This window comes from Chaetodon auriga, chromosome 7 (genome assembly GCF_051107435.1).
Source record: "Chaetodon auriga isolate fChaAug3 chromosome 7, fChaAug3.hap1, whole genome shotgun sequence".
Classification (NCBI taxonomy): Eukaryota; Metazoa; Chordata; class Actinopteri; order Chaetodontiformes; family Chaetodontidae; genus Chaetodon; species Chaetodon auriga.
The window spans coordinates 15,492,798-15,519,716 of NC_135080.1; the positions used below are offsets into that span (position 1 = coordinate 15,492,798).

General features: G+C 46.0%; 1 protein-coding gene across 2 annotated transcripts in view; it reads right to left on the bottom strand.

Annotated features, from left to right (window-relative positions):
• The window catches only part of hip1 (huntingtin interacting protein 1), a 41,349-nt gene that overhangs the window by 8,689 nt on the left and 5,741 nt on the right, over window positions 1-26,919 (bottom strand). Inside the window, exons 1-21 of one of the 2 annotated variants that reach the window (XM_076734887.1) lie at window positions 25,607-26,101; window positions 14,209-14,272; window positions 13,470-13,612; window positions 13,300-13,356; window positions 12,014-12,094; window positions 10,173-10,249; window positions 9,294-9,355; window positions 8,004-8,144; window positions 7,317-7,374; window positions 7,085-7,160; window positions 6,440-6,583; window positions 5,898-5,995; window positions 5,577-5,649; window positions 5,292-5,475; window positions 5,090-5,178; window positions 4,718-4,834; window positions 4,064-4,165; window positions 2,073-2,267; window positions 1,745-1,892; window positions 1,528-1,614; window positions 588-695 (exon numbers count right to left, since the gene is read on the bottom strand). In XM_076734887.1, coding sequence (XP_076591002.1) covers window positions 588-695; window positions 1,528-1,614; window positions 1,745-1,892; window positions 2,073-2,267; window positions 4,064-4,165; window positions 4,718-4,834; window positions 5,090-5,178; window positions 5,292-5,475; window positions 5,577-5,649; window positions 5,898-5,995; window positions 6,440-6,583; window positions 7,085-7,160; window positions 7,317-7,374; window positions 8,004-8,144; window positions 9,294-9,355; window positions 10,173-10,249; window positions 12,014-12,094; window positions 13,300-13,356; window positions 13,470-13,612; window positions 14,209-14,272; window positions 25,607-25,624 — 2,122 coding nt within the window. In that variant the 5' untranslated portion in view covers window positions 25,625-26,101. Of the gene's footprint in view, window positions 1-587; window positions 696-1,527; window positions 1,615-1,744; window positions 1,893-2,072; window positions 2,268-4,063; window positions 4,166-4,717; window positions 4,835-5,089; window positions 5,179-5,291; window positions 5,476-5,576; window positions 5,650-5,897; window positions 5,996-6,439; window positions 6,584-7,084; window positions 7,161-7,316; window positions 7,375-8,003; window positions 8,145-9,293; window positions 9,356-10,172; window positions 10,250-12,013; window positions 12,095-13,299; window positions 13,357-13,469; window positions 13,613-14,208; window positions 14,273-25,606; window positions 26,102-26,919 lie in introns of those variants that run through there. The other variant, XM_076734886.1, reaches the window with a different exon arrangement.

The window sequence follows — 26,919 nt, forward strand, 5'->3', positions numbered from 1 at the left end:
TCAAACTGCACTTTCAAATGCTGCATTCAGACGTTTTAGAAACGCACGGACAAACACGGGGTCCACACCGTCTACATTGACTTCCAGAGACACAGCTACGGAAGTTCAACCCAGTTTCAATCCTACATGTTTGTCTTTGGTGCAGTAATAAGGCTGCTGGCCAGAGCTGTATTATATTCGGGCATGTTTAGACTTGCTCAGGCTGCTAATATCCCGAGAGTGTAAATCCTGCAAACATTGCTCCTGCGTGCAGTCAGCGACTTCGTTCTATCCATGGATCCAAGACTTTTTAAAGAGCTTTCTAAGGACATTAAACTAACTATATCAGTCAGTATGGACTGATATAACATATATAATACACATCCCAGCAAAATGCAGAGACAATACTTTTAGCTTACACTACCCAACCTTACTGTACACATGTAACATATGAAGAGGCATGAAGTACTCACAGACATGTCAGAACATGCCTGACTCACCCACAGATTAAAATCAAGACATCCCTTTCTTTCTTTCTTTCTTTCTTTCTTTCTTTCTTTCTTTCTTTCTTTCTTTCGTTCTTTCTGTCTGCACACATGCAAACGTACCATCAGCTTGCTCCACAGGCACCATGTGGGAGGTGGCACTACCCTGAACGATGGTGTCGCCCACCAGGTGGCCGCACTGGGTGACCACTCGAACCAGCTCAGACACACCTAGACAAACAAATAATAAACCACATATTGATATATTTTGTCATCAATTTTCATCCTGTGGTACAGTATACTGTGAAACTGGTATACTGCTGCAACCCTTCTTACATCACCATTTTATTGTTGTTTTGAAGATATATTCCTTTTTTATCTTGTTTTAGTGTCCTCATGCACCCCTTGCACGCCTACTGAACTGAACTATGACTGCTTATGACTGAACTCCAGGCTCTCCTGATAGAACATATGTAAATTCACTGTTTTGTACTGTTGTTTTCTTTGCGGCCCCTGTTGATTGTGGTGAAGCCAAAGACATTTTTTTTTTTTTTAATGTGGACGATAACATTGGTTTTAAACTTGTATTTTTGTTTTTGTTATGAATATGGCTGAAATATATATAGAATATATATTCAGAAAAGCCTCTTCAGTTGAAACCTTACAACAACTGTTTTAGCATTCAGGAGGAACATTAGCAAGCTAACACCTTGTTAGCTAGTAGGTAGCAAACAATGATTAGCCAAACACAGTTTATGACCTTAAAATACAGAACTACTACTGATAAAACTGATTCTTCTGTTGGGAATCACCACTGAAATCCCCAATGTCCAATTCTCGAACAGACGTCACCTCATGACGACTTTAGCTTTATTTGTTTCTCTCAGATTCCAACCCTGTTCTTATGATTCATGTTTTAAAGCCCCTCGACACCTACTGCACATTAATTTGTGAAAATGTTGGCACCACAGCATCAGTTCAAAAGGTTAATCATGTACAAGCTTATTACAGAACTTAAATACATTTAGTGCATCCCTCACTGAGCTACACTGAATCCTCTCACCTGTGCTGTCTGCCAAGAAGGCCTCTCTGCTGGACTGGAGTCGGTCCATACACTCTAAAGAGGCCTGACATCTGGATGCTAGGTAGTCTGCAGACATTTAAAAGAAAAAGACGTTAGAATGGGAGCTCAGGTATAAAAATAAAAGCATGCACACAAACTTTACTCCACGCAGTGCTAATTAGCATGAGAGCAGCTCTGTGCTGTGTTTGTTTCTGACCCGCGGAGCTGGTGCAGCTGATGTGTGCCGGGTCGTCTATCTGAGCCAGCGAGTCCTGGATGATCTTCTCTGCCTCCTCCACAGCTGCCTGCAGACTGGACCAGCGAGCTGCCACCAGCTGGCTCTCCAACGCCTGCTCCCTGCTCTCCTGAGGACGCAGACACACACAGGCGGGCTTGAACTTATCACACCAACCTTTATTAGGGTCCACACGTTAAGAACACAACGAAGACGGTTCTCAGCGGTTCCCTGAACATCTGCTTGAGTTATTACAGCTAATTAAGGAAGCTAATGAGGACGGGTAATTGAGAAAATGACAGTTCTTCACCTTCTCGTTGAGCTGATTCTGCAGGGCTTCTGCTGACTTCACCCCGCTCTCCCTCTCCGTCGCCAGAGAGGTCTGGACTTGCTCTAGCTCCACCCCGCGGACGGCCAGCTCCGCCTCCACCTTCGACAAGGACTGCACCAGCTCCGCCTTCTCGGACTCCAGGGCGGACAGCTGCGTGCTCAGCACCTCACTCGACTGCGGCGAGGAAATAAAAGATGGAGGGATGAAGAAAAGAGGGAAATTAGTAACAGAAGAAAATGATTTCGAGGTACAACGGACAGGATAATACGCAGCTGTTGTGACATGTGGGGATGTGGTGGGATGCAAGTGCGCTGACCTCGCAATTAAGAAACACTTTATCCTCAGCCACTGATTATAACAATACTGTCTCCACTTAAGCTTTGCGGAGAGGCGTAGAGTCTCCAGAGAGGTTTGGGTTGAGGTTCAGTTTACAATCAAACAAACACTGGGAAGTTGCGGTTGTGCAACTTGGCTGCAATGCAACACAGTGAAGAGTTTCATCAGATCCCGTCCACGGGAGGTATGTGAAATGACACTTGTTTGGACGACTAGCTGTCCTCATTTTTGTAGGTATGTGAACAATGTGCATGAAAGTGTTCTGCAGGTAAGAAAAACAGACTCACAGTCTGGGTGCCAGCAGGTCCGACAGAGAGAGAGAAATGCCGAGAGATGGAGGAGAAAACAGAGTTGTTAAGAATATGGATGTAAACTGCACAGCAGGGGATGGAGAGAGCTGGACAGTGGAGGCATGTGACAAGAGTGATAAAACGTGGGCTGCGTGTGAAAAAGGGACTATGGAGAGACGGAGGGGGAGGACAGAAAGTGATGGAGTTGATAAGTAGAGGATACAACAGCAGGACGTCAGGAGTGGGAGGCAGAGACGGATGAGAGGCGCAGGGGAGGGGTGAGGGAAAAACATCTGGAGGCGGAGGGAGTCAAGAGCGGTTAATGGGGTTCTGAGGGTTAATAGCATGAATTCGTGGCTTACTTCATTTCTGCCTCTCCCCTCCAAAATACTTCTGCAGATCAATCGTTGCTAGCTGCTCAAAGCGGCTGTGTTTACACCAGCAGCCGTCTGGACGCGATTTTACAGCTTCTGTGTTTTCATTCTGGTCTCTTCTTAGAAATAAGTGCCTTCAGTGGCCTGTTACAAACATCAACTTGGCTTTTTGGCAGGGCGGAGATGACAAACGCAGGGCCGAGAGAGGTTTAAGAGGGGGAAGACTATTTTGCTGCTGTTCGAACAGCCCCCCCCCCCCAAAGCTGAACACTGATTCACTGATGTCAAAGAAATGTATTAGCATATCAATTCAGTCAGAGGCTGGATGTGTTTGAGATTCAGCTGTAGGAGGAACAGTCAGTGACTAAGAGGGGAGATGACATAACAAAAGACAAAAAACTGAGATGGAGGGAGTTGTCTTCACATGAAAGACTCTGAAGTGTAAAAGGAACACAAAAACAGGCTTTTATCAGTCAGCATCCAGGATCTGCTGTTCGCACTTGTAGTCAGGATTTAGTGCTGACAGTCAGAACAGCCTGATCCAGGACACTGACTGGTGTGTACTGCAGCCTGGGCTCACTGGTTCTTGGTTAAAAAAAAAAAAAGTCAGGCTTTTAAGTATGGAAACAGGTCCCATGAACAGCTGAACCACACCATCGACCTTTCAGAAACACCGTGGAGTGGAAGTGAGACCATCGAATAATTGATGATGGCTAGAATAAGAATGTGTGACGCCAGTAGCCCCATTATTAGATTTTATCCAGACTGTACTCCATTAGCATCACGCAGGTGAAAAATTTCATGCCATTAATCTTTTTACACGTTCTTGTAGTAGCAGCTGCTATTAGCTCTATCAATTGGGACTTAATAGGTTCAGTATCTTTTCAGAGCAACTCAGGGATCTAATTAGCAGATTTAAGATAATCTTGTTGTGTGAGGGATGTAAAAAGAGAGGTGAGAGGAGAGTGACCTGCTGTGACGAGGCCATGGTGGTCTTCAGGGAGTCCAGCTCCACTCTGCTCGACATCAGCTCTCTCTGGAGCTCCTGAAGCTGATCCAGCTGGTCCCTCTCCTGAGTGAGAAAAGACAAAATCTCACTTTAAAAAGCTCACAGCCAAACTTAAACCAAAGAGGGGAAAAAACTGACCACCCTCAAAGCTGTCAATGCATGCGTCCTGCAGAAGCTGAGGCTACGTCCACACTCATAGCGTTTCATTTTAAAAGAGCTTTTAAAAACAAGAACCATCTCTGTCCACGCTGAAAACGCATATTACATGACCAATCACATACACTTGGCATGCAGGAGTGTGTTAGCGTTTGCCTCCTGCGCATTAGCAGGATGATAAAATGCAGGATTTAACTGCACAAACCTGCTAGCATAGAGAACAAGGTCAGCAATGCCTGCAAGTCATTAGCAATGTTGGATTAACTGCTGGTAGTCAATAGTAGTCAATGTATCTATATTCATCATGACCTCCATTTCAGCAGCTATGAAATGCCAGATCATTGTGGATGCTGGTCATAAAAGTAGCAGAAGTTATGCGTCTTAAAATGAAAATGTGGCTGCAGCCTCAGTTGTGCTGTACGTGTCTTGCAGCCGTAACAACATTCATCTCACACTCACTTGTCTTTCTGCGACCTCCTGAGCGGCCTTCACCTTCTCTTGCATCTCTCTCCTCACCGCCTCCACTTCATCCTGTGCGGCCCGAGCCACTGTCATCTGCCGGGTCACCTCTGCGTTCTGCGCGCACACACACACACACACACACACACACACACACAGAGAAGGACATGGGACACAGATGCAGACATACAGAGAAACACACCAAAATAATTAGGACAGACGCTGGATCTACAGCTGGGGAGGGTGTATAGGGACAGCAGGAGGACAGAGCTCAATTTAACTTTGAAGGTTTTTTTTTTTTTTTAGGAGGGGACAAGGACAGAGAGAAGCATTTGTTGAACACGAAAAAGATGTATGACTCGTCTTTTTCACCTTCCTCAGCAGGTCTGCATGACTCTGAACCAGCTCTGTGTACTTCTCCTTCAGTTTGGTGTAGCGCTGCTCATTGGCCTGAGCCTTTTCTGGTTAGAGACACACGTCAACACACGACGGAGACAGACACAGTTATTAGCAGACACAGTAAAGGCAGGAACTGGACAACCTTTAGTTTTCTTCGAGCGACAGACGGCCTTACTCTCTATCTCTGTCAGGCTCCGCTGCTCCTTCTCCGTGTCCTCTCTGACCCTCCGTAGGTCGTCCAGCTCTGCCTTCAGGAACTCGCTCTCCCCTACAGCCTGCAGCCTCAGGTGGCTCTGCTCTGCAAGCTCCGCCTCCAGCTCGTTGACACGCCCCCTCAGCGCCTGACACAAGCGACCACTCTGATGAGGGACGGAGAGAGACGGGCGGTTAGAGGGACAGATCACGGAGTTGGTGAAGAGCTGACTGACGTGGTTCTGGAGAGCTTCTATAAGCGCTTCACCTCCAGTCTGAAAGACTCCAGCTCGTCTTTGAGGGCCTGGATCTCCCTCGTCAGCTGTTCAATCAGGCGGTCTCTGATGGTTTCGGAAAAAACAATCAAAAGTAAAATCAATACCAATGAAATTCTGGGTTTTATATGCATCCAATTATACGCCAAGTTCTAAAATTATGTGTTGGCATCTTTAACATAAACATGACAAACACGACCAAAGATCTACATCCGTGCTGTGAACTGAACCACTGACACACATGATCAGCAGAGTCACATGGCCTTTATCTGGCACAGACAAACAGATGGTGGTGTGATGCTCTCGAGCCTTACTTGTCGTCCTTCCTCATGCCGTTCTGACTGTTGAAGTTGAAGGGGTCTATCGCAGCCGAGGTGCCAAACAGGTCGTCGAACTTGGTCTCCAAAGCAGCCTGAAAGAGAGTCATCTCTTTGTATCATGAAACACAGCCATTACCTGTTGGAGTTTGTACATTCAATCCACCTTAGTGCCCCTTTGGTTTCATGCCTTGACTGAACACCTGTGATCCAGGTGTTTGCAGCTAAACTGCGGCTCCAAAATACCATTAATTACCTCATTATCTCCTGTGTTTACAAGACGACAAATATTGTATTTTTCTTTTTCTGCACAAGTTCAGCTTCAATGGGCAGCTACGTGCCATTCAATATAAATTACCATGCAAAGTGGTGAATATAAACTCTCCACTTTGCATCTGCATCCTCTCATCTACGCCCACAAACACAACATCCCCTCTTGCATTTTGAATTGCTACATGAGCCGGAGAGCCGACTCTCTCCAAAACAGATGAAGTGCATTTCAGAAGGCATAATTCAGAGATTTTGTCTTGTTTAATTACCGGCAGCACGGGGACATCTGTGTCCACCAGGTCGTCTGTCTCCACCACGTGCTCCGACTCCGGGGACGACGACTCGGCGGGGATCACGACCACGGGGCTGATGTGCTCCGACAGAGCTGATGCACGCAGGAAGTTAGGAGGGTTCTGCAAGAAGCACAAGGCACAATTTCAATCAGTATATTAATTATAGATTTTTTGTTGTTGTTGTTCGTTTCAAGAACCCTGATTCCAAAAAAATTGGGTCCCAGTGTAAATAAAACAGAATGAATTTAAATGAGTTAATTCCTTACAATGAAGAACGAGGAGTGTAACTACAATAATGTGTGGGTCATGTTTTTGTGTTGAGTGAAGGATATGAGTTACACCCTCAAATAGATACAAGCAAATTAAGACCAGAATGTGAGCTGAAAGCACAGCGCTGTGAAGGCTGCCTCTCTTCTCACTTCCATTTATATTACGTGAAGCAGCATACATGAGCACACACACGCTGCGACTGCCACAGCAGGTCAGCAAATGAAGGAGAGCTCATAATAAAGACAAATAAGATGTGAACAATAACAGCGGTGCATGATGAAAGACAAACAGCCAGTATGTGTTAAGTTGAGGTTTAGGTGTGGTTAAGACTGAGGAAAGGGCAGCCCTCACCTCAGGCAACTGTGGGATCTGAATCAGCCTCTTGAAATACTGCAAGTTACTGGAGCGATAGAACAGACTCTTTAACCTGAAACAGAGAGGAAGAGAGCGAAGGGAAATCACAAAATCAGAAGAAATTCATTCAACACAGCACTGAGAGCTCAGTCCTCAGGGTCACATTGAGCCAGAGAGTGAAACCGTGACCGGCTGTGTCTCTGTTTGTGTCTCTGCCTGCGTGCCGTACTTCTTGAACTGTTCCTGGAAGCGATCTCTGTGGCCCTGGAGAGTGTCTGCTGGAAGGCCTGCGAGCACACACAAAAACACAAACACGTCAGCGCTCTGACTTCAAAACTATTCAGGTATTATAATGTCAGAGTGCACACGAGGATGATGGGATTTTGTGCATGAAGGTATCAAAGTCCACTTTGGAGAAACTGAGAAAAGTCTTTTAGAAGCTGAACCTCATCTGTGAATCTTTAAGAGAAGCTTCACCCATTCACACATGTTGTCTTTGTAGCAGAAGACGTTTAAGAGCTTAAAGTACAGCCAGACACCACGAGTCAATCCCAGGCTGCTCAGAGGCAAAGGACCACTCACACACACAGATATGTTTCTAAGAGTACCAGTGACTCATGAAGTTCTGGCATTTTAGTGTGACCAATCAACCGATGACCACTGATTTCTAGCTTTGAAAGAAGTTCAGAAACATTGACTGTCCTGTGTTGTATGTGAATTATTCAAATAGGTGGCATTGCCCTTTAGTTTGAAATCAATACGTGTAAATCACCAAGATGGAGTTTTCCAATCATTTCAGAAACACTCAAAAAACACAAAACGTTTGCATCTTGTCTTTGACACAATACTTAGCGTGTGCTATTTCTACTGAGCCTGCAGTTGTGCAGCTTGACCAACAGAGGTGTGCGTCACTCACAGGAGTGCAGCTTAAACAGCAGCTTGACGGTGTAGTCATACAGGTGGCTGCAGTCCAGGATGACTTGGATGAGGGGGGCCAGGCGGCACTGGCCGGCCGCCGTCACCGACACCGACCGAGACATGTCTAGAGAGCTGAAAACTGGGAGTGGAGAGAGAAACAGTCGATACATGTAGTCACAAGATCGATATGTGCCCACACACCCATCAGATATCATTACGAACACAGCAGGAGTCACCACGCACACTCGCACACACACACACACACACCGTCAGTGATTATTAATGCAAACACAAAGAGAGAGAGAGAGAGAGACGGGCGTGCGCCAGGCTCATCCATCATGAATTTTGCATGAACGAATCAAGTTGTGCTGCTCGGCTTCTCTGAAATTAAGCAATAAAAAGCAACACTCTGCTCCCTCTTGCTTATTGAAAAAAAGGCAGGAAGAGGGATTTAAAGTGGAGGCGAGAGGGAGCAGCAACCTGAACACTGACAGGATTGTCTGGATCCCTCTCTGCCTCCACCATTACACCCCTCTTTCATTTCCCTGCCACCACACTCACACCAACCCCAAAGCCAGGCCCTGAGAGCCTCTGTGCACTGCAGAGGCGTGGTTTCCTGCCCGGCTAGAACACACAGAAACATCCACAAACACACACACACGCTCACTCAGACACCTCAGGCCTGGCCTCTTCACCCCCCGGATGACGTGATGCTTTTAAAATACACCAGACCAGAGGCGGAAGCTGGCAAGGGCTTTGAGATTTGGGTGTGAGGTAACACAGAATCTAATGTGGATTTCTAGACAATATCAACTCATTTTGTCCTGAACACTAATGTAGAGATGTGGTTTTGCTTCTGGAAAGAGGAGGAGGAGGAGGAGGAGGAGGAGGGGGAGATAGCATCATCACACACAGAAACCAGACTGTAATTTCCTCCTGTTCATTTATGAATGGGAGCGCAGATTTTCAAGCGTTTCTCCTGAGCTCCCGGTCACATCCCGGCTGTCTATTTTTAGTCCTGTCCATCCTTTAAGAGACATTAGCCCAGGATGACTCACCCAGACAACAACAGGGCCACAGTACAGTATGGAAGCACCAACAGTGTCGTGGCTCTGTCGGGGGAGCTGCGATGATGCTGTACTATCATCTATAGTGTCTATTTCTGTCAGTCAGACAGCGTCTCCCTGTCTGTGTGTGTGTGTGTGTGTGTGTGTGTGTGTGTGTGTTTTCATGCTCAGATAAGCACAGCTGGTAGCACAGAGCAAGCAGTCGGACCAGAATAGCTTACCACCCAGGAAGAGGTTGAGCTCGCACTCCAGGTAGTCAAACATCTCGACCGTCAACTGGAAGCTAAAGGTGGGGGGGGGGGGGGGGGGGGGGGCACAGACAGAGAGGTGACCATTTATTCACGTGCTTTCAACAAACACACACACACACACACACACACACACACACAGGTCTGTTTTACTGTGTCACTGTGCTAGAGTCTGATGGAGGAGTGTTACAGACAGTTTCCCTCATTACTTCATGACTAAAACACTGGATCACTTCCTTCCTGAATTCTGATTGGCTGAGTCAAGGTCAAAGCTGGAAAATTCCAAAAACTACCCGACTCAGATTTTTGTAGAGAGCAGCCAAATCCAATTCAACGGACAAATTCTGACTATTTGTTGCTTTCTCCCTCTCTGAGAATCAATATCAGCCTAAATGAGTCTCATGTTTTATCTAATAGAGTCACATCTGAACGCCTTTTTTCATCATCCGTGATATGAAAATGTCAGTTTTTCACGCAGTCAGAGAAAGCATAAGTGTGCAGGCAGCTCGTAATTATAAAATCTCAGACTACATTTCCAGCATTGTGATTTTTTTATTCCTACGTCTGAAGAATAAGCTTTAATGAAAGAATATAATGTAATTATGATGAATAAATGAATCAAAGTACAAAAAACACCTCTTGCCTGCTCTTAAAATGACCCTGACGAATGAATTCTTGTGCCTTATTCATGTGCATCATGATTAAAGTATTCATGGATGTAATCATTTGATTTCACACTTTGGTCAACACGCTTTGAGAAACAACACTGGAGCCCGTTCGTGTCTGGATCCCGGGGTCCGCCGGCACAGTGGTCCGCTCCACAATACACCACCGTAACAATAACACACTCACAAGTTGTTAACGTCGTTCTCTCCCGCCTCGTCGAGCTGTCTGTTTGACATCTGCAGGTTGCCGGGGAAACGAGGGTTCTGTGAGAGAAGAAGAGGAGGAGGAGGAAGCTTTGAGCTCAGATAACAAGTTCGGCCGTTCTGACGTCCTCCTGAGATGAACATGTGATCATTTACAGGCAGGATCTGATGCTCGTAGCCATTGATATTCTGATCAAACTGCTCTTTAGGAAGTAAAAACATGGCTGTTCGCAGGCAGGTGGGCCGGAAAACATGTATATTTACTCAAACTGTATCTTTATATCACAGTATTTCTGCTTTTACTGACTGATTTTGTGGCCAGCTGGGGGCAGTGGAAACAAGCTGCTAACAGAACACTGACTATCATCATCTCTGAAGCTGATGTGGTGAACTTGTTAGCAGCCAGTTGCTTATTTCCTCGCCCAGCAGATACACAGCATATTTCATTTGGAGGTGTTTGTGCAGCGGCTGTTCAGCTGCGAGCCAGAAAACCTAAACTATTAGCTCTGTAGAGCTGAGGGGAGCTGCAGAGTCGGGTCACGATGAGCGAGCCCTTTCACACACAAGTAATCCTGTCATCCATTGTTAATATTAAAAAATATTGATCAGAGCAGTTTTAAGTAAAGCATGTGAGCTCCTCCTCTGCCACTGCTGCCTCGTAGGCTTGTGAAACGGACCCTTTGAGTCCCTCTGGTGAACGACTTGTTTGCTCTTGTGCATTCTTTAAATGTATTTCACTAGTTGAAGCCAATCAAAACAAAACGCTGGCTCTGAATCTAACAGGCTGCGCATTGGCTGCCTGCTACGCTGGAATTGACTTTAAGTGTAGCATTAAACTCTGTTATAACTGTTCACTTTGCGATTTCTGCTATGTGTCTCTCAGTCAAAACGATAACTAAAGGCTGAGTTTCATGATGTCATGAGGGATCATGGGAGTTGCTGTCTTCTTTATCAAACAACCAGCTATATAATAATGTTAAGTGGACAGCTCAGCAAAATATATAACATAGGTCTAGCTGTTTTTAGACATTTTAATGTGGAAATGTTCCATATTTTGTCTTTAAATGGTCAAAAGTGACATGAGGTTTAGTGTCATCTCCTCGTGGTGAGCAAAGCATATTTCAAACATCACGTCAGTCTGTTAAAATAGGACTAAAATAAGCTAAAGCAGCACACTTCTACTGCAGTCTGCATGTACCGAGTAGATAATGATTGTTTAGTAAGAGCAGATATTCTTTTTTTAGTTCACCAGCTCTTTGCAGGTTAAAAGTTAACAGAAGACTGTGTTTACTGGAGCTGATTGTTGATTAATTGACCTTTATGTGGAGCAGAGGGTCTGTATTCCCTCCTCTGAGAGCTCCGCCGTTACAACCCTGATTCCAGAACGGTTGGGAAGCTGTGCAAAATGTACGCCAATGTATGGGCAACACATTTAGCAAACACAAGGTCCAGAGAGGTGACAGAAACTTTGACCATCAGTTTAATCTGCCAAAGTGTCACATTACTCCCTTGATGCTCATGGTAGGTCTTGGCAAAACTGCCCTGTTAGACCTGGTAAGAATTAGCCATCAGCAGAGCAACGGCTAACTGCATCTGCGTGTGATAGCATCAATGCTACCTTTCGGTCCCTGTATCGCTGTCCCATAAAAAGGCTACATTACAGATTCTTGAGAGGCCATTAGTGTAAAAGGCAGAATTCTCTATGAAGCAACCCCCCCACCCACGGCCCACAGAGACACACTTGCACTAAATGGAGAGTCTGAGACAAAGATAATGAGTGATGAGGGAGACTGGCGCTGCGTTTTATAGGCCAGGCCAACTTACTTTGATGTGAAACTCCATTTTGGTGATGAGCAGTTTGAGGTAGATGCTGCACAGCTTCCCATAGCCTTCGCTCAGGTGACCCTGAGGGGACAGAAAGGGGTGGAAGAGAGACATTAAGAGAAAAAAGCGAGACGTGATCAAAGGGAGAAAATAATCTTCTCCTCTCCTGGAAGACTGTGAGGAAGCAAATCATTCGGTGTTTGGAGGAAACTCAATGTGGCACTTTGGCTGAAGGCAGCAGACAATAAACATGAAAAGAATGAGCACAAGGCCATTTTCATACTGCGGGGCTAAACAATACCACAGCAGCCAAAACAGTCTTTACTGGAAAACACAATAAACCAGCTGACTTTTGGAGCAGGTTCAGCTCAGTTCACTCTGTGTGAAAATGCCTCCGCTCCAAGAGTGTGGACAAAGTTGAATAGAGGAGCTATTTGGCCGATTGCTTCTCACTTCCTTTTTCCTTGAGCCTGGGTGAGCGGGTGGCGATGACACAACAGGAAAGAGTGGACACAACCCCGGTCACAGGGACCAGACTTCCTGTACCCTCCTGCTGAGTGACATCAGCAAAAAACTGAGCAATAAAACAACAGAGGGTAAATCCAGGAATGAAGAGCGGAGCCGGCCTCCGAACCCGAGCAAGTGTTGCTTCAGACGTAACTGAGGACTGACTGTTCTGTTCGTGGCTTCGTCCGTGCAAGTTTACACAATAAACCTCAAAAATTTCCTCAGCGGCGTGTGCAGCAAATCTGCGAAGACACTTGTGCTCACACAGATCAATGCAGGCGTCACCAGGGTTTCCGCTATCTACCGATCAGGTGAGAGGCGAGCAGACGAGCTTATGTAATATTACTGTCTGTTAGCCACAACACGTAGCTGGCAGGCGATCTGTTGTGAGCTCTGACAATCGCACTTGGCACGTTATACATGGCTTTGTCCACACAGGCCGCGATGTCTGTCACTCCGTCAGACAGACAGCAGGCCGCCTGCAAACAATCGTGTAATCCGATGACCATAACAAGGAGGCACAGTTGGTGGCTGTACGCTAATGCTAATAAACAGAGCTTAAGCATCCTTAATTACAGTTCTCCTTATTTCGAAGGGTAAATCGACAAATGGATATGCTGCAGGAAAACCATGTGAATTTCATGTTTCAACGTATGGACTTGCAGTAATATTATTTTTAATGTTTTAGTGTTATTTTCCTGGAATTATGTAGCTGCAGGACAGTTTGAACGCCGTGCTGTGATATGACCACATTAATATAATAATCTCTGCCTCCTTACCCACATCCTGCTCATATCGGTTAAATCAGCCTTGTTCCTCATGGAGTCCTTTATCACCTGCAGGGATGACACAGAGGAGGGGGCCCAAGCAGGGGGGGCGGGGGGTTAGTTAAGAGTTGTGTTTTATGGTCTGTGAGTGGAAACCATTAGAGAACGACATCTTTACATACGTTTGGATGGCCGTCTCGCAGCAGCTTGTGGAAGACATGGCAGAACTTCCAGCAGAGCACCGCGTTGCTGGAGAGAGGAAGCCGGTTGACCGCTGCCCAGAAGGTGTGGGCGCCTTTTTCATGATGGGTCCCCAAGATGCAGGGTGGCAGGGACAGTCAAGGATCACCAGGTCATAGCACAGAACATTAAAGAGCAATGTGGCATTTTATCCTCCCTTTGTCATGTCGTCCTTCGCAGGGATGTCACTGTGGTACACCTAAGAATCATCCTCTCAACCAATCTTCATTCAAAAAACCCATGATTTAAATGAAGTCTTTTGACAGCACTGACAGCTCAGACAATGCTTCGAAAATAAAGTAAAACAAATGAGCTGCTGATTATGTGCAAGAGTGTGTATAAAGATATGGCTCCACTTATTAAGCAGCATTCCCCAAATCTCTTTCTTGAAGAGTTAAAAACTGTTTTCTTGTTTTGTGTTTTTCGTGTGCTCTGTGCAACCAAAACGGGAGAAAACTGTGGAGAACAGCCCTCCTCTCTGTCCGTGTGGCTTTGTGTTTTGTTTCACACATGACTAAATTAGCTCTGCAGCAGGGCCACGTGTAGACGATGAGGTTACACTAAGTTTGTTGTTTTGATCTTGCACTAACATAACCCTCCAGCCACGGAGGAACACATGGAAATCAGGATAAACACACTTCTACTCGCACACACACACACACACAGACAATATGAGGATATTCCTGGCATGCTTCTCTTTGACAGCGACCTCCTGTGTGTTGATGGCCTTATTGATGCTGACAGCCTGTGAAGAGGAGGGAAGGAAGGGCAGAGGAGAGAAACAGAGAACACAAATCAGCCCACAGCTTTTTTCACACCGCTTACAGAAAAAAGAAAAAAACAACCATAAAAACCTTCAAGTGTCAAGCGTTTCATTTGAAAACTTGGCACCTTTCCACCTTTCAGAAAGTTGCCTTTTCCTTTCCTAACCATCTGGGGAATGGGAGGCAGCGAGGTTTTCAGTACAGGCTGACTGACCCATTTTCTGCTGTTGGTATTCAAGGCAGGTGCTGAGGGGCCTGAGCTCCTCTCTGCTTTTGAGGAGCTCTACAGAGGCGAACACCTGTCTCATCGAGGTAACACATATGCATGTTAAGTATATGGAAGCGGGCACGTGGTCAAAACAGTGCGTGCCATTTCTCTCGTTATGCTCCCATAAAGAGAGCTTCATGTTTCTGGCTGAATCGCAGGATTTGGGATTGTAAAATGTGATGAAAAGAATAGAAACGAGTGTATATTACGTCTAAAAAGACCATAGACAGAGACAAACAGACTTGAGCCATTTCAAAGCCAAAAGCCTGCGTTCGCTTTGGGTAAGCAGCCCTCGGTAAACACAGTTAACATTAGGACTGTGAGCAGGCAGACTAAACGAGACAGCACCAACAATTACACACACGCGGATGATAAGGAGAGTTATCTGTCTGTGCTGTGAAATCTACAAAGGAATGTTGGCTGGGCTAAAACTGAAGCCCCTCCAACTTCAGCTCAAATTAAAGTCTCGTCTTACAGAGACACTGCAGCAGAGTCACTGCTTTTCAGTAGTACACGCATCCTGCAGACGGACATAGTCAAACATTCGCGCTGACATGCACAGTCAGACGGCTGCAAAGTTGTTCTGCTGGTAATGTTTGATGGCAACGAGCTGAAATACACCCACCAAGTTTATTGATTTGATAGAGAGAAAATGCTATCAGTTAAAACTGTCAGGCATATCATCAAAGAGTCTACAGCTACGCTACGTTCACCATGTTCACCATTTAGTTTAGCGTGTTAGCATGCTGTAGTCTCCAAACCCAACTGACGCTGACTCAAGTGACATCACTTGAGGCAATTTTTTGCTTTTTTTTTTGGTCATACATGCAGCTGAATCCCCAAGACCTGTAAACAGACAATCAATGGAGTTCTTTAAAGGATTATGAAATCTTATCTTCTGGGGACCACGAATATCTACAAATTTAATAGCAATCCATCAATTGTGTTCAAGACATAATACTAAAAACCTCAACCGTTGACCTCATGCAGGTATGGAGCAAAAAACAGTTAAGATTCAATCTCTGGGGACCATGAATGCTTTGTCCACAGCAATTCTTCCAATAGCTGTCGAGATATTTCAGTGTGGACCAAAGCGGTGGACCAACCGACATCCACAGAGCTGCTCGCGTGGCCACATACCATGTACTTGTTCTCATGTGACACTTCTTCTTTTTGTCCCGTCGAGGTTATGTTAGGCAGCCACAGGAAAGCTGTGTGATGAAATAAAATATGAAAACGAGGCCACAGAGTGTTCCAGGCCCGCGTTGTTTGAGAGTTTAAGCCGTTTCAGATGGTTTGCAAAACAAGGTGTTCTGGAGCAGCATCTGGCTGACATATCACGTTGCACATGCGAGGAAAATCAAACCAAGAAAATCTCCCACAAGTCAAAATCTGGGTCTGAAACGCCAGAGTTAAACAACTAAAGCCACACTTGCATTTTGTCACTATTGTTTGCGTGGTTTCATGAACCGGGAGCGTGGTGGCCAGGGTCAGCAGAGGACGGGTGAGGCCTGTTTCATAATCTCACTTCCCACAGATGTCCTGAGTCTGCTCCTCCTCTTCCAGTATGTGAGCTGTCAGGACTGGAAGTTCACCCCGAGGAATCATTGGAGGAGGAGAGGGCCAGGAGGGGCAAGGAGGGAAGGAAGCAGGAGGAAAGGAGAGAAGAGGAGGAACAACTTGGTAGCACGGGTTGCTATCTCGAGGATGAGACCGACCCAACAAACTCCGCTAAAATGATCAGCTTTCCTCTGCATCCTTCGCTGAACAAACAAAATGCGACCAGGTGTCACCAGCTGCTTCCAATCTAAAATGTCTGGAAACTCAGTCCAGAGGATATTTTATTTATAACCATAATCCCTTCAAATACACAGCTCAGAACCAAAAACTCTGGTTGAAAATTCAGCTCCTGTCCTGACTGCATCCTCCACACGTCACAGCTGTGTAATGTGGGTGACATGTCTCACCAGCTCCTGCAAGTTTGCAAACACGAGTTCTGTGTTCACAAAAATCTAATTTACGGCTGCGATTCACATCAAGTCAGCGAAGCAAAGTGAGGACAGGAGGAGGAAGAGCGGGAGGAATGCAGAGCTGGCTGCCGTCTCGGTTTCTCTGACTTTAAATTCCACACCGTCTGCGCTCGGCTCGTCATCCTGCCGATGACGAGGAGGATGACGCCGCGGTGTGTGCAGTGAAGATGATGACTGACCGTGCTTCCACATTAAACATGCACAACGTGGATTAAACATGAGCACTGGAGCTACAAGTCCAACACCTGTCCTGTTGCCTCAGCAGCAACAACCTGAGCCAAGACTCCGCCGGTGAGCGTGTACTGTAAAGGTCACACACAGCGGGGCGTTCACTGTCCTGTCCGGGCTGTGCAGGAGAGAGCTGAGATCCGACGACGGCCGGACCTACAATCTGTTTCCTCTGATCGAGTCTGCCAGGGAAAGGTCACCGAGTTGGATCTGAGCATGTGCTTTGTTACACTTCCTGTTTGCAAATAAACTGCAAACACAAACTCAGTGGAAGAAGATTTGACGTCTGTGTGACACAGTTAGGAATGAACGACTTGCATTTATTTACCATCTTATCTTCATAGCTGGTGAGAACACAGGAAACCACAGCTTATTAGCAATGATGCCGCAGTAAGAGCAGCAAAGAAGATCATTTATAGCTTTGTAAATGCAGGTCTTCACATAATGTCCCTTTGTGGTGTTGGACATTGTTGTCAGCGTATTTGAATTTTTTGACTATCAAGCTTTATATTCATTGGTGTGAATGGGTTTGTTTGCACTTGTTGGCCTCAATTGAGAGAAATATTTAGGATTTATGGAACATGGAGGATGAGATGTGGGTGAAGGCCACTGGAGGACTGATAAGTGGAACTTGAGTAGTGACTATTTTGTCATTCATTTACTTCAAGAATGAGTCATCACATATATCAGCTTGTTGATGGTGTGCAGTCTTACATTTAGCATGCTGCAGGTCACACTGTGCGTGAGTGCAGCACATAAAGCAAGCCAGAGCTTTTTCAGTAACAGGGCTGTACTTTTTTAACAAAGATACATTCCTCCACCCGATACAGACTCTTTTATCAGGGAGGTTATTTTTCCAAAATCAAATTCAGTGTATAGCTTGCCTAAAACATTTTGTTTACACTCTGGCCACATCTGTCTTGTATTAGCAGAGAGGGACGTGGCTTTTTGTGTCATTTCCCGTCACTGCCCTGGTTGAAAAAGAAAACAACTATGGCATTATCTTGTGTTGTTGATGTGAATGTCACATTTAGATAACAGGACGATAAAATGTCAACACCTGGTTATTTTCCATTGTTGTGTCATTTCAACTCGTCGTGCATCCCCTTTTCCCTCAATCACTCACACACAAAAATCAAGGGATGATTGAAAAACTCCCACTGCAACCGGTTCCCACACGAGGATGACCCAATTAGCCCACAGTGAGACTTTGTACTTTGTGTTTGGGTTGAATGGGAGTGCCAGCTGCCTGGGACTGCTGGCATTGGCTGCTGGCATGGATACATCAATGGCCTATTAGCTCCTCACAGGGCGGCCACACAGACCAGCTGACAGAGTGCATGGATGAGAAATTAAATTGGAGGTGAGAAGCAAGTGATTACGTGGACAAAGAGCAAAGATCAGCCCTGAGGGAGACTTTCTTACGCTGGTTAAAGCGCACAGAAACCTACGTCACTGCGTCCACAGGGGACCCGCCTCCGCTCCTGACCCTCATCCTTCACCACGATACCCAACGGATATAATCAGGTTTCAATCAATTACTCACCATATGGGCACAAAACTCCTTTTGCATCTTGGTATCTACAGAAACATCTTTTATTCGCCCCACAGCTTTGCTTTCAAACAAAGTGTTGATACAGTGTTATGTTAAGTTGGGCCTGGTAAGCCCCAATCAGCCCCCTCTGTAGAGAGCAGGGCATTGATATGCTGATCGCAGCCTGGCTGTGTCCACTGAAGGGTCAGTGAACAGAGCCCAGAGAGAGGAAGCATCTTCTGCCTGCTAAATGAAACTGCCTTCACTCATTGACTCACTTCCCTTCCCTCTGCCTCGCCTCGGAGTGACTCCTCTGACCGATTCGCAAGAGCATGTGACTAATGCATGCCTCGGCAATTCGATTTCTACGTTAGTCCCGGAGATATGTCAGCGCGTCACGGCCGCTCCATGATGGTAGCAGAGAAAAGCCAGTGCTCTTGGTTATTTCAGTCTCCACTCGTGTCAACATTAAAGGGACAGTACACCCCAAAATGAAAATACATTTTCCCTCTTACCTGTGGTGCCATTTATCCAGAGCTTTGGAGAAATCAGCTGTAGAGATGTCGGGTGAGCTGTGCTAGCTGGCAGCATCGGTTAGCTATAAGCTAATCTCCATAACTTAGCCGGGTCGCACTAGTGTGAGGAGAGTCAATGCACACTTCCTTCAGTGCAATGATGAGGTATAGGGAAGCAGTCTTGTTCCATTATATTGGAGAGAAGGCAGATGTCTCTACAGCTGATATCTCCAGAACTCTGCAACTCAACACCCAAAACGGTCTAGATGGTTAAACACAGCAGTACAGGCAAGAGATGATTTTGGGGTGAACTGTCCCTTTAACGACGTGACGAACCCTCAGCCAGTAGTGTTCAATCATGAAGAAATGACTGTGGAAAACCTCACCAGAGCCAAATGAAAGGGGGCAGAGTAAATTCGGAAACACTTGTTCTCATCTGATTTAAATTCTCATGGTGGAGGAGGTGGAGGAGGTATCCTTGTGTAACCCTGATGATTTAGTATGGGAGTGGAGTGATTAATCTTAGTTACAGTGCTATGATTATCTGACCCAGTCATTTAAGTGTATGAGGAGGAGGAGGAGGAGGAGGAGGCAGAGCTTGAAGAACCCATGGAAGAATCTGCACACTCAGGCCCCACCAAGCATTCAGTCACAAAGTCAGATGTATGATGAGTTTGACTTCATGCTACAGACGGAGTTCGATGTTTGAATTCAGGGGTTTGGTGCTGCACCTACATTAGCTTCACTTTTTGCGATTTGCTGCATCTGTGAGGCTTTCAATGTGTTTGGACGAGAGCCGAAACGATTACTTCATTACAGGCAAATTAAAGGCTGACTATTACAATAATCCATTAACTGTTTCAGTCAAAATACTGTATTAAACAACATTTGCTGATTCCAGCCACCCAAATGTAAGGATTTGCTGCTTTCCTCTGATTTAGATCATTACGAATTTAAGATTTTTGGATTTGTGATCGGCAAAACACATTCACTACTGAAATTCCCAATGTTTGCAGACACAGGAGTCAGTGATCTTACAAAGTTAGAGGGGGGTTAGAGTCCACATCCTTATCCAGACCACTTAAAAATGGTCCTGTCTTCTGATGTTTCACAGGCTAAATGTTTTGAGAGACTTACCCTCAGATTAATGGATAATGTAGATAAATGTTGCAGCCCTAATTTGGACCTTGGGAACTATATATGTGAACTGTATTTCCCCAAGAGTACTCAGAAGAAAAAGCACATGTGTGCACAAATATTGCACAAACACGGACACATAAAAGTCCAGTACCGACAAATAAACACCACCTATAGCTGAAGAATGATGAGGACCTATACGCTGCCAGTTTAGTTTAAATGTAAATGCATCAGATCTAAGTGTTCAGAGTCTTCTCACTGTTTGATGTTTTCACGGAGGAGGGCGGCATGCTGACTTTACCAGCGACTGTAGTGAGCAGGGGGTGAACGGCGATGGGATTGAATGAAAGCAGGGAACATGCACGACTGTCTGTGAGTGCAGCAGCGCTGTAATGCTGAGGTGCGGCGGTGGAGGCCCGGTCACTGTGTCTGACGCACTGGGGTTGGAGGTAGCGGCGGTGGTGGGGAGGGGAGGGGTTACAGGCGCTCAGTCAGGCTTCCTGTCTTGGCACACCCTGCACTGCCCATTTCCTGCCTGCCTGCCTGCTGAAAAATGCCCGGCTCCACACCCCTTCAGCTGAAAACCTTGCTCAGTCGACCCAGACAGCGGCTGAGACAATCAGCCAGGCCGAACATTTCAGTCCTTCAACCTTCTCAGATTTCCAGCCAGACTCTTCCAGGTGACTTTAAAGGAAAACTACGTTTTACAACAACTATTTTCATAGCTCTGGCTATCTGTGAATAAAACTGCCCTGGCCAAAGTTATTGCTCAGTTCTGGGAATGAGGTGATATTGCTCAAAATATGAGGCCACACACATGAGCAGTCAGATCAGGCCAGATGATCTTAACCACTTTATTTACGTGTAAAACTGAAAGTGAGCACACCCATAGTGCCGCTTGTAATCCCTCATTGCACATGAGCACTCTGCAAGCAAATGAAAGGGTTTTCCTTTCAAGCTAAGCTGCACACACTCTGCCTTTACTCTTATGTTCATCTATGCATTGAGAGGCTGGACAGAGTATTGACAAGACAGCTTAGCATACCTAGTCTATCCTCACACGCAGCAGATACAGAGAAAACATTAGCAATCATTTGGAGTCGTGTTCTGGTCCAATGTTAGTCCAATATTTAACCTCCTTTTAGCTCTGTTTTTGGTCTCCACCAACTTTTGAGGGAAATATCTGGCTTTTTAGCTGCTAAATGCTCCAGTGTTCACCAGCTAAATGCTAACTGTCTGTCTGCTGTTGGATGCTGAGCAGGTTGTGTATAGTGAGTCTATCAGTCTGTCTAAAGCAGCAAGGCCAAAAACCAAAAACGACGAGCTGAAAGAGGCTGAAATGCTCCACAGAGCTGAGATGAGCTGAAGAGCTGGGTGATAATTCTTTGTGGGTTCATCAGTACGAGCGTCCCCCTTTCACATGAACATAGTTTGTTCAAATTGTTAACAAGAAAAATATACATTATAGCAGTTTTACTGTTATTGATTGAATTCGAGGTTTGTTCATACCAGAAAGATACACAAGCTGCAATTTATATGATCCAAAATTGACCAATGAGGCTTTTAATATCAGCCTTTCTTGGGCATTTGGATAGCTGTAGGCTAAAGGAAGGTTTGCCCAAAATAAAAACACAGGCCTGTTTCCTTGAAAATAATACAACTCCCCTCCCGGTTCAACACGCACGACCAAAAATAAACTCGTGAAACCGAAAGCTAGCCTCACCACGGCCTGTTTCACTCAAACACACATCCTCCCTTCACCATTCAATGGCACTTTCTTTCTTTTTTTTTTTTTTTCAAATGCATTCAAAAATCAGATAATAAATGGAAAAGCGTTTTGGGCCCAAACATTTTTCCAAAAGTAACTCCACCCGACTCCAAAGGTCACTGCTGTGAACAGAGCCCTCTGTGTTGCTTGTTTAAGGACCATTTACGTGTTGCATCTGACATGAACATCCGCTCTCATACAAAAGTCACTCCACACCTCTTGAAAAAGGAGTCTGGCTGGCACGGAGAGGAGGAGAGGAAGGCAGTGGAAAAGATGGTCCTTTTTACGGTGTACTTGAATGCACACAGATGAAGTCATGTACATGTAGAGCGCTGACTGGAAGGAAGAGAGGCAGCCTGCATTTTGATCTGCACCAATGTCAACACACTGAACTGAGTCTGCTTTGAAATGAATAAATCTGCTCATTAGTGACGGAGAAAGGGGCTTTTTACATTGCCTCAGTGTCTATCAGCGTCATCACACTCAAGAGCAACATCATGGGGCTGATAGCTGAAAGGTCAGTCAGGTACACTCCTGATTCCACCCTGCAAAAGCGTAAATAAGAACCAAATGCGATCATTTTCCCGAGCCCATGTAGTAATACCCTCTATACAACCTCTCTCCATCCTCGCTTGTGAACGACTGAGCCTCTCCAGGATGCCCCACTCACACCCAATCATGCCACTATCACCTGTTACCAATGAACCTGTTTACCTGTGTCCCAGCTTTTTTTGGAAGCAGGGTTGAACGAGCCTGTCAGGCTGAAGCTGGGAGCTTGTTTTCCACAGAACACACTGAGCATCTTCAATCCCATTAATAACATAACAGAGCATTTGCTGATGCAGATAAGCCCAGTGGGATGACACCGTCTCTTAAGAGCCCATTAAAAAGCATGAAAACATAGAGCTTGAGGATATTTGGAGTGTGTGACCTCAGAGCACCAGGCTTCTGTTCCTGAGGGCAGCAGCTGGTTAGACACACACACACACACACACACACACACACACACACACACACACACACACACGCACATGCACACACACATGCTGAAGGCCAGGCTCCAGCGTAATTAAACTCTCAGGCCGACACCCCCGTGGCAGGTTTATGAGCCTGTCCTCATAAGACGGCTTTCTGCAGCCTCGTGTGAAGGAGCCTCGGCTCTAAAGCTCAACTTCCTGCCGGACCGGTGATGTCACGACGACGCGTTATAAAAGAAACATCTGTGCGGCTCGCCGACGCTTCTCAGCCCACTTGCTCATTACTCCCTGACACTGAACATGCGTGAACATCACAGGGTCCGTCTGTGTCTGTGTTTTCCTGAAAGGCTCGATGACGGCTTGTGTAGTGATCTGATACCAATTAAAGTGTCCCACAACAGCGAGACCGTGTTGTCAGTGGTTTCTTCTAAGCACCACAGTGTGTTTGACTGGCAACTGCCAGCTCAGTTTGTTCAAGGAAGCTTTTGATGTGCATCGTTAGAGACTTTACTGAAGTTATGCGGAGGCAAAAATAGGTTTGACATTTGGGGATGAGGCGGCTCGCTCCTCCATACATACATGAGATCTGAAACGCAGGCAGTTTATGGTACCTTCCCACAGCTTTTTAAGAGTACAGTTTAGCACCTTCAAGGTATCCAAACCAAAGATTTCTCTCAAAGCCTTTATTGGCACATCTAAATTGTTATTACAAACGCAGTTGTGAAACATGAAGATTACAGAATTCGTTGTTGTGTAGTATGTTGTCACTCTGCTTCTTTTGCTTTCTTTTCTTTTGTTCATATTAACTTCGATTGTATGTTCTGATCATTATTATTCAATTCTTGCTCATTTTGATGCCAGGAGACAACAAGCAAATAGGATGACAGGGTTGTTTCACTTACAATATTGAAATGTTTTTGGGTTTTTTTGAGTGATTGCGCAGGTGGAACGCCAGCTTACGCTGAAAATCAAGCTTGTCTCAAGGAGTCTATGTGATTTCAAGCCCATTCTTGAAAACATAAAGCTTAAAACTATGCATCTGTCCAACTTTGAAGACTCTGCACGACCCCGGTATGAATCAACTGACCATCAAAACTGCTGCCAATGGATTTTCTGTCAACAGGTCGAGGAACCATTTCAACCATAGTTACAAACCAGTTTTCAATGAGTCATTACTCAACTATCTGCATGTTTATTAATATGTAACTGCAGCATCCCTGGACAAGTGAGACAGGTACAGTACGCCTTGGTCCTCACAGTTAAAGTCCACTTGGTGAGCTAAACACATGAGGCTACAGCAGGGAAGTGGAACTATCAGCATGTGTTACACAGAAGAGATCACTTATCTAATATGTGTAAAAATATCAAACTTCGCACAACACGTGCATGCAGTCAGGTTCCTCCACGCTCTCGTATCCAGCAAGCGTTTGCCTCCTGTGTGCATCGCCAGCTTCTGTGCAGTGTGGGAATGTCGGATTGTTTTCATACCACTGAGTCTCACTGCGTGCCAAACAGACAAAACACAGCCGAGGAGAACAGCCTTGAGGAGTTCTGCTAGATCCACAGTTCTGAACCGTGTCCCAAAACCGTCAAGACGTTTGTCTCGAATAACCAGTGAAGGGCAGCTGAATGGAGATCCAGTGGAAGAGATTTTCCATCACTACACCTACGCCATGTCTGCGCTACGTGCCCCGACTGGCTTCATGTGGGCAGCTGAGATTTATTTCAGAGATCGCAGAGTGAGTTTCCTGTCTGGATCTTGTGCCTCTGCATACATTTGCTACTATCGATGTTTACCATTCTTTTCACTGTTTCTCAAAGTTATTCCCATCAACGCAAACACTGGAAACAGGACTCTGGGTGTGCTTCCACTGCCCACCCTCCCCCACACCTACACAAGGGCTAAAAGTACAGCCATCCATCCATCCATGCTGGCAGTGAAAGGCTGGTTTGTTGCTTTGGCTTATGTGCACCTGCTCCAGTACAGTCTCCATCGCATCATAAACAGCACACCAGATCTCTGCTTGGCTTTCAAATACACAATGAAGTCCACGCTGTTAAACATTGCTTTTGCTGTCCTGCTTGAGATAAAGACAACACGCCGTCTCACTCGACTTGAGATTCGAAGCGAGTGTCTCTCTAAGTGGTGTAACGCACTGATAGCTGCACAAAGACACGCTGTTAGCTCCGTCTTTAAGTCTCCAACATCAGACATCAATGCAATCTGTAATTGGCATTCACGGCACACTTAGGCTGCGCTTTGGTGAACTTGCTCCACCGACCTGCAGCTGGAGGCAGAGAGAGGCACCTCTCTCACATATTTTGGACCCCCAAAAAAGACGCAGTTACAGCTGCAAACCCCTCATGTGTTAAAGTCCTGTCTTTGTACCAGGATGGCTCTGGTTCCTGTAACATTATCAGCCATGCTGAACAGTCTTTGCACAGTGGAAGTCAGGAGAAACCCCTGATCTGAGTGATTACTCCCAGAAAATCTAAGTGGACTTAAGCTGCTCTTCCATTCAGCTGGGGCCCTTTTTCTCTGGACCCCCATCAAGGACCCCGTGGCCCTAGCTGACTGCTCAGACCTTCATGCCTTTTTCTCCACAGCCACCACCAAACTTTCCACGGTCACACGGAGCCACTATCTCGGCAGACAACAACAAGTCCCTGCTTGCATTCAGCATAACTTGCATGTATTGGCGCAAACAGCGTGTGTGCGTGTGTGTGTGTGTGTGTGTGTGTGCGCTACAGGACTTCTTGAACACCACCCCCACCACCTCCAACAAAATCACGCAAAGCCTCGCCGTATCTCTAATTTAAAGATTAAAAAAGAAGAACGCAAAATCCTCTGCACTTACAATCTTACTGAGATCCATGATCGTCCCCCAAAGCGGTGAGTGAGGGTCCTCGGAGCCGGAGAGGAGGAGGTCCGCTGGCGTTATCCTAACGCGGAGTAATTAGTAACGGGAAAGCGATTGAGGCAACAAATGCATTTGGGAGGAGAAGAAGGGGGGAGGTGGAGCGGCCAGCTAGCTCAACATGTGTCCCGATTTGGTATCAAAATGCTCCTCTATCCTTCCTTCCTTCCTTCCTTCCCTCCGCTTCCCCTTTTTTTTTCTCCGCCCGACGTGCTCTCTTATCGGCGAGGACTTCCAGCATCCGACCGCCGCGAAGCCCGAAGCTGTCTGGAGGAAAAAAAGCCTGCGGACTGCGGCCGACGGCTCGATTCAGCGCTGCTTCACACTCCAAGAGAAAGCCTGCCCGTGTGTATCAGCCCACATAGCGGCTGAGGGCAAGACAGGAGGCTACCTTTATTTTGCAAATAGCCCGCTCTCCTGTGAGACAATAGTAGCATGGAGCCCGCAGAGTGGGATGGCTCTAACCCGGTGGTTCCCAAGCTGGGGTGCGGGTCCCGCCGGGGGTCCTGGAGGAGGGGAGGTGAAGTCCAGGAAATAAGAAAAACAGCTGAATTTCCCCCATTCATTGAGAGGCAGTGTGGTTGTTTCATCTCTGAGGGGTTTGAGGAGAAAAGACAGCAAAGAGAAAGATCAAAGTCCTCGAAAGGGATGTTCCTCTCTTGACCGGTTGGTTTGATTTAAGGGCCATGTGTAAGAAACGGTGTGGAGACCCCTCCACCGCCCCTGAATCCAGCTCAAAACATCCCCATTGCCACATAATGTGAAAAACATGGCATGATGGCACACGGTCAAATGTTTTAGTGAGCACACATTTGTGTTTTTAGGGTACAGGGCCTGTTTCAGGTTTATGTGTGTGTGTGTGTGTGTGTGTGTGATACTGTGCTTAAGGAAAACACATGAAGCCTTGAAATGAGCAAGTTCCAAAGGTAAAAAAAAAAAAAAAAAAACGGAGGAGGGGGAGCATGAGAGCAATCCTAGTTAACTGGTGCCCCCATCTGGTTTCTCTGAGACTGTCAGGCACAGTCTTCTGTCCTCGAGCCACTGCAGCTTGTTGTGTTTGAGGAAAGTGGGAACATGTTTTTACTACAGGAGTTTTAGAACAAGTGTTTTTCCACAGAGGACACGTCACAGTAACGCTTTCCAGTTTCCTTCCAGTCTGCGCAGAAGCCTCTTATTTATTTACTGATTTAGTCAGTCAGTTGAACGTGGGCCGGCCCGCAAGCAGAGAAGTGGCTGACACTTTTCCTCCCACC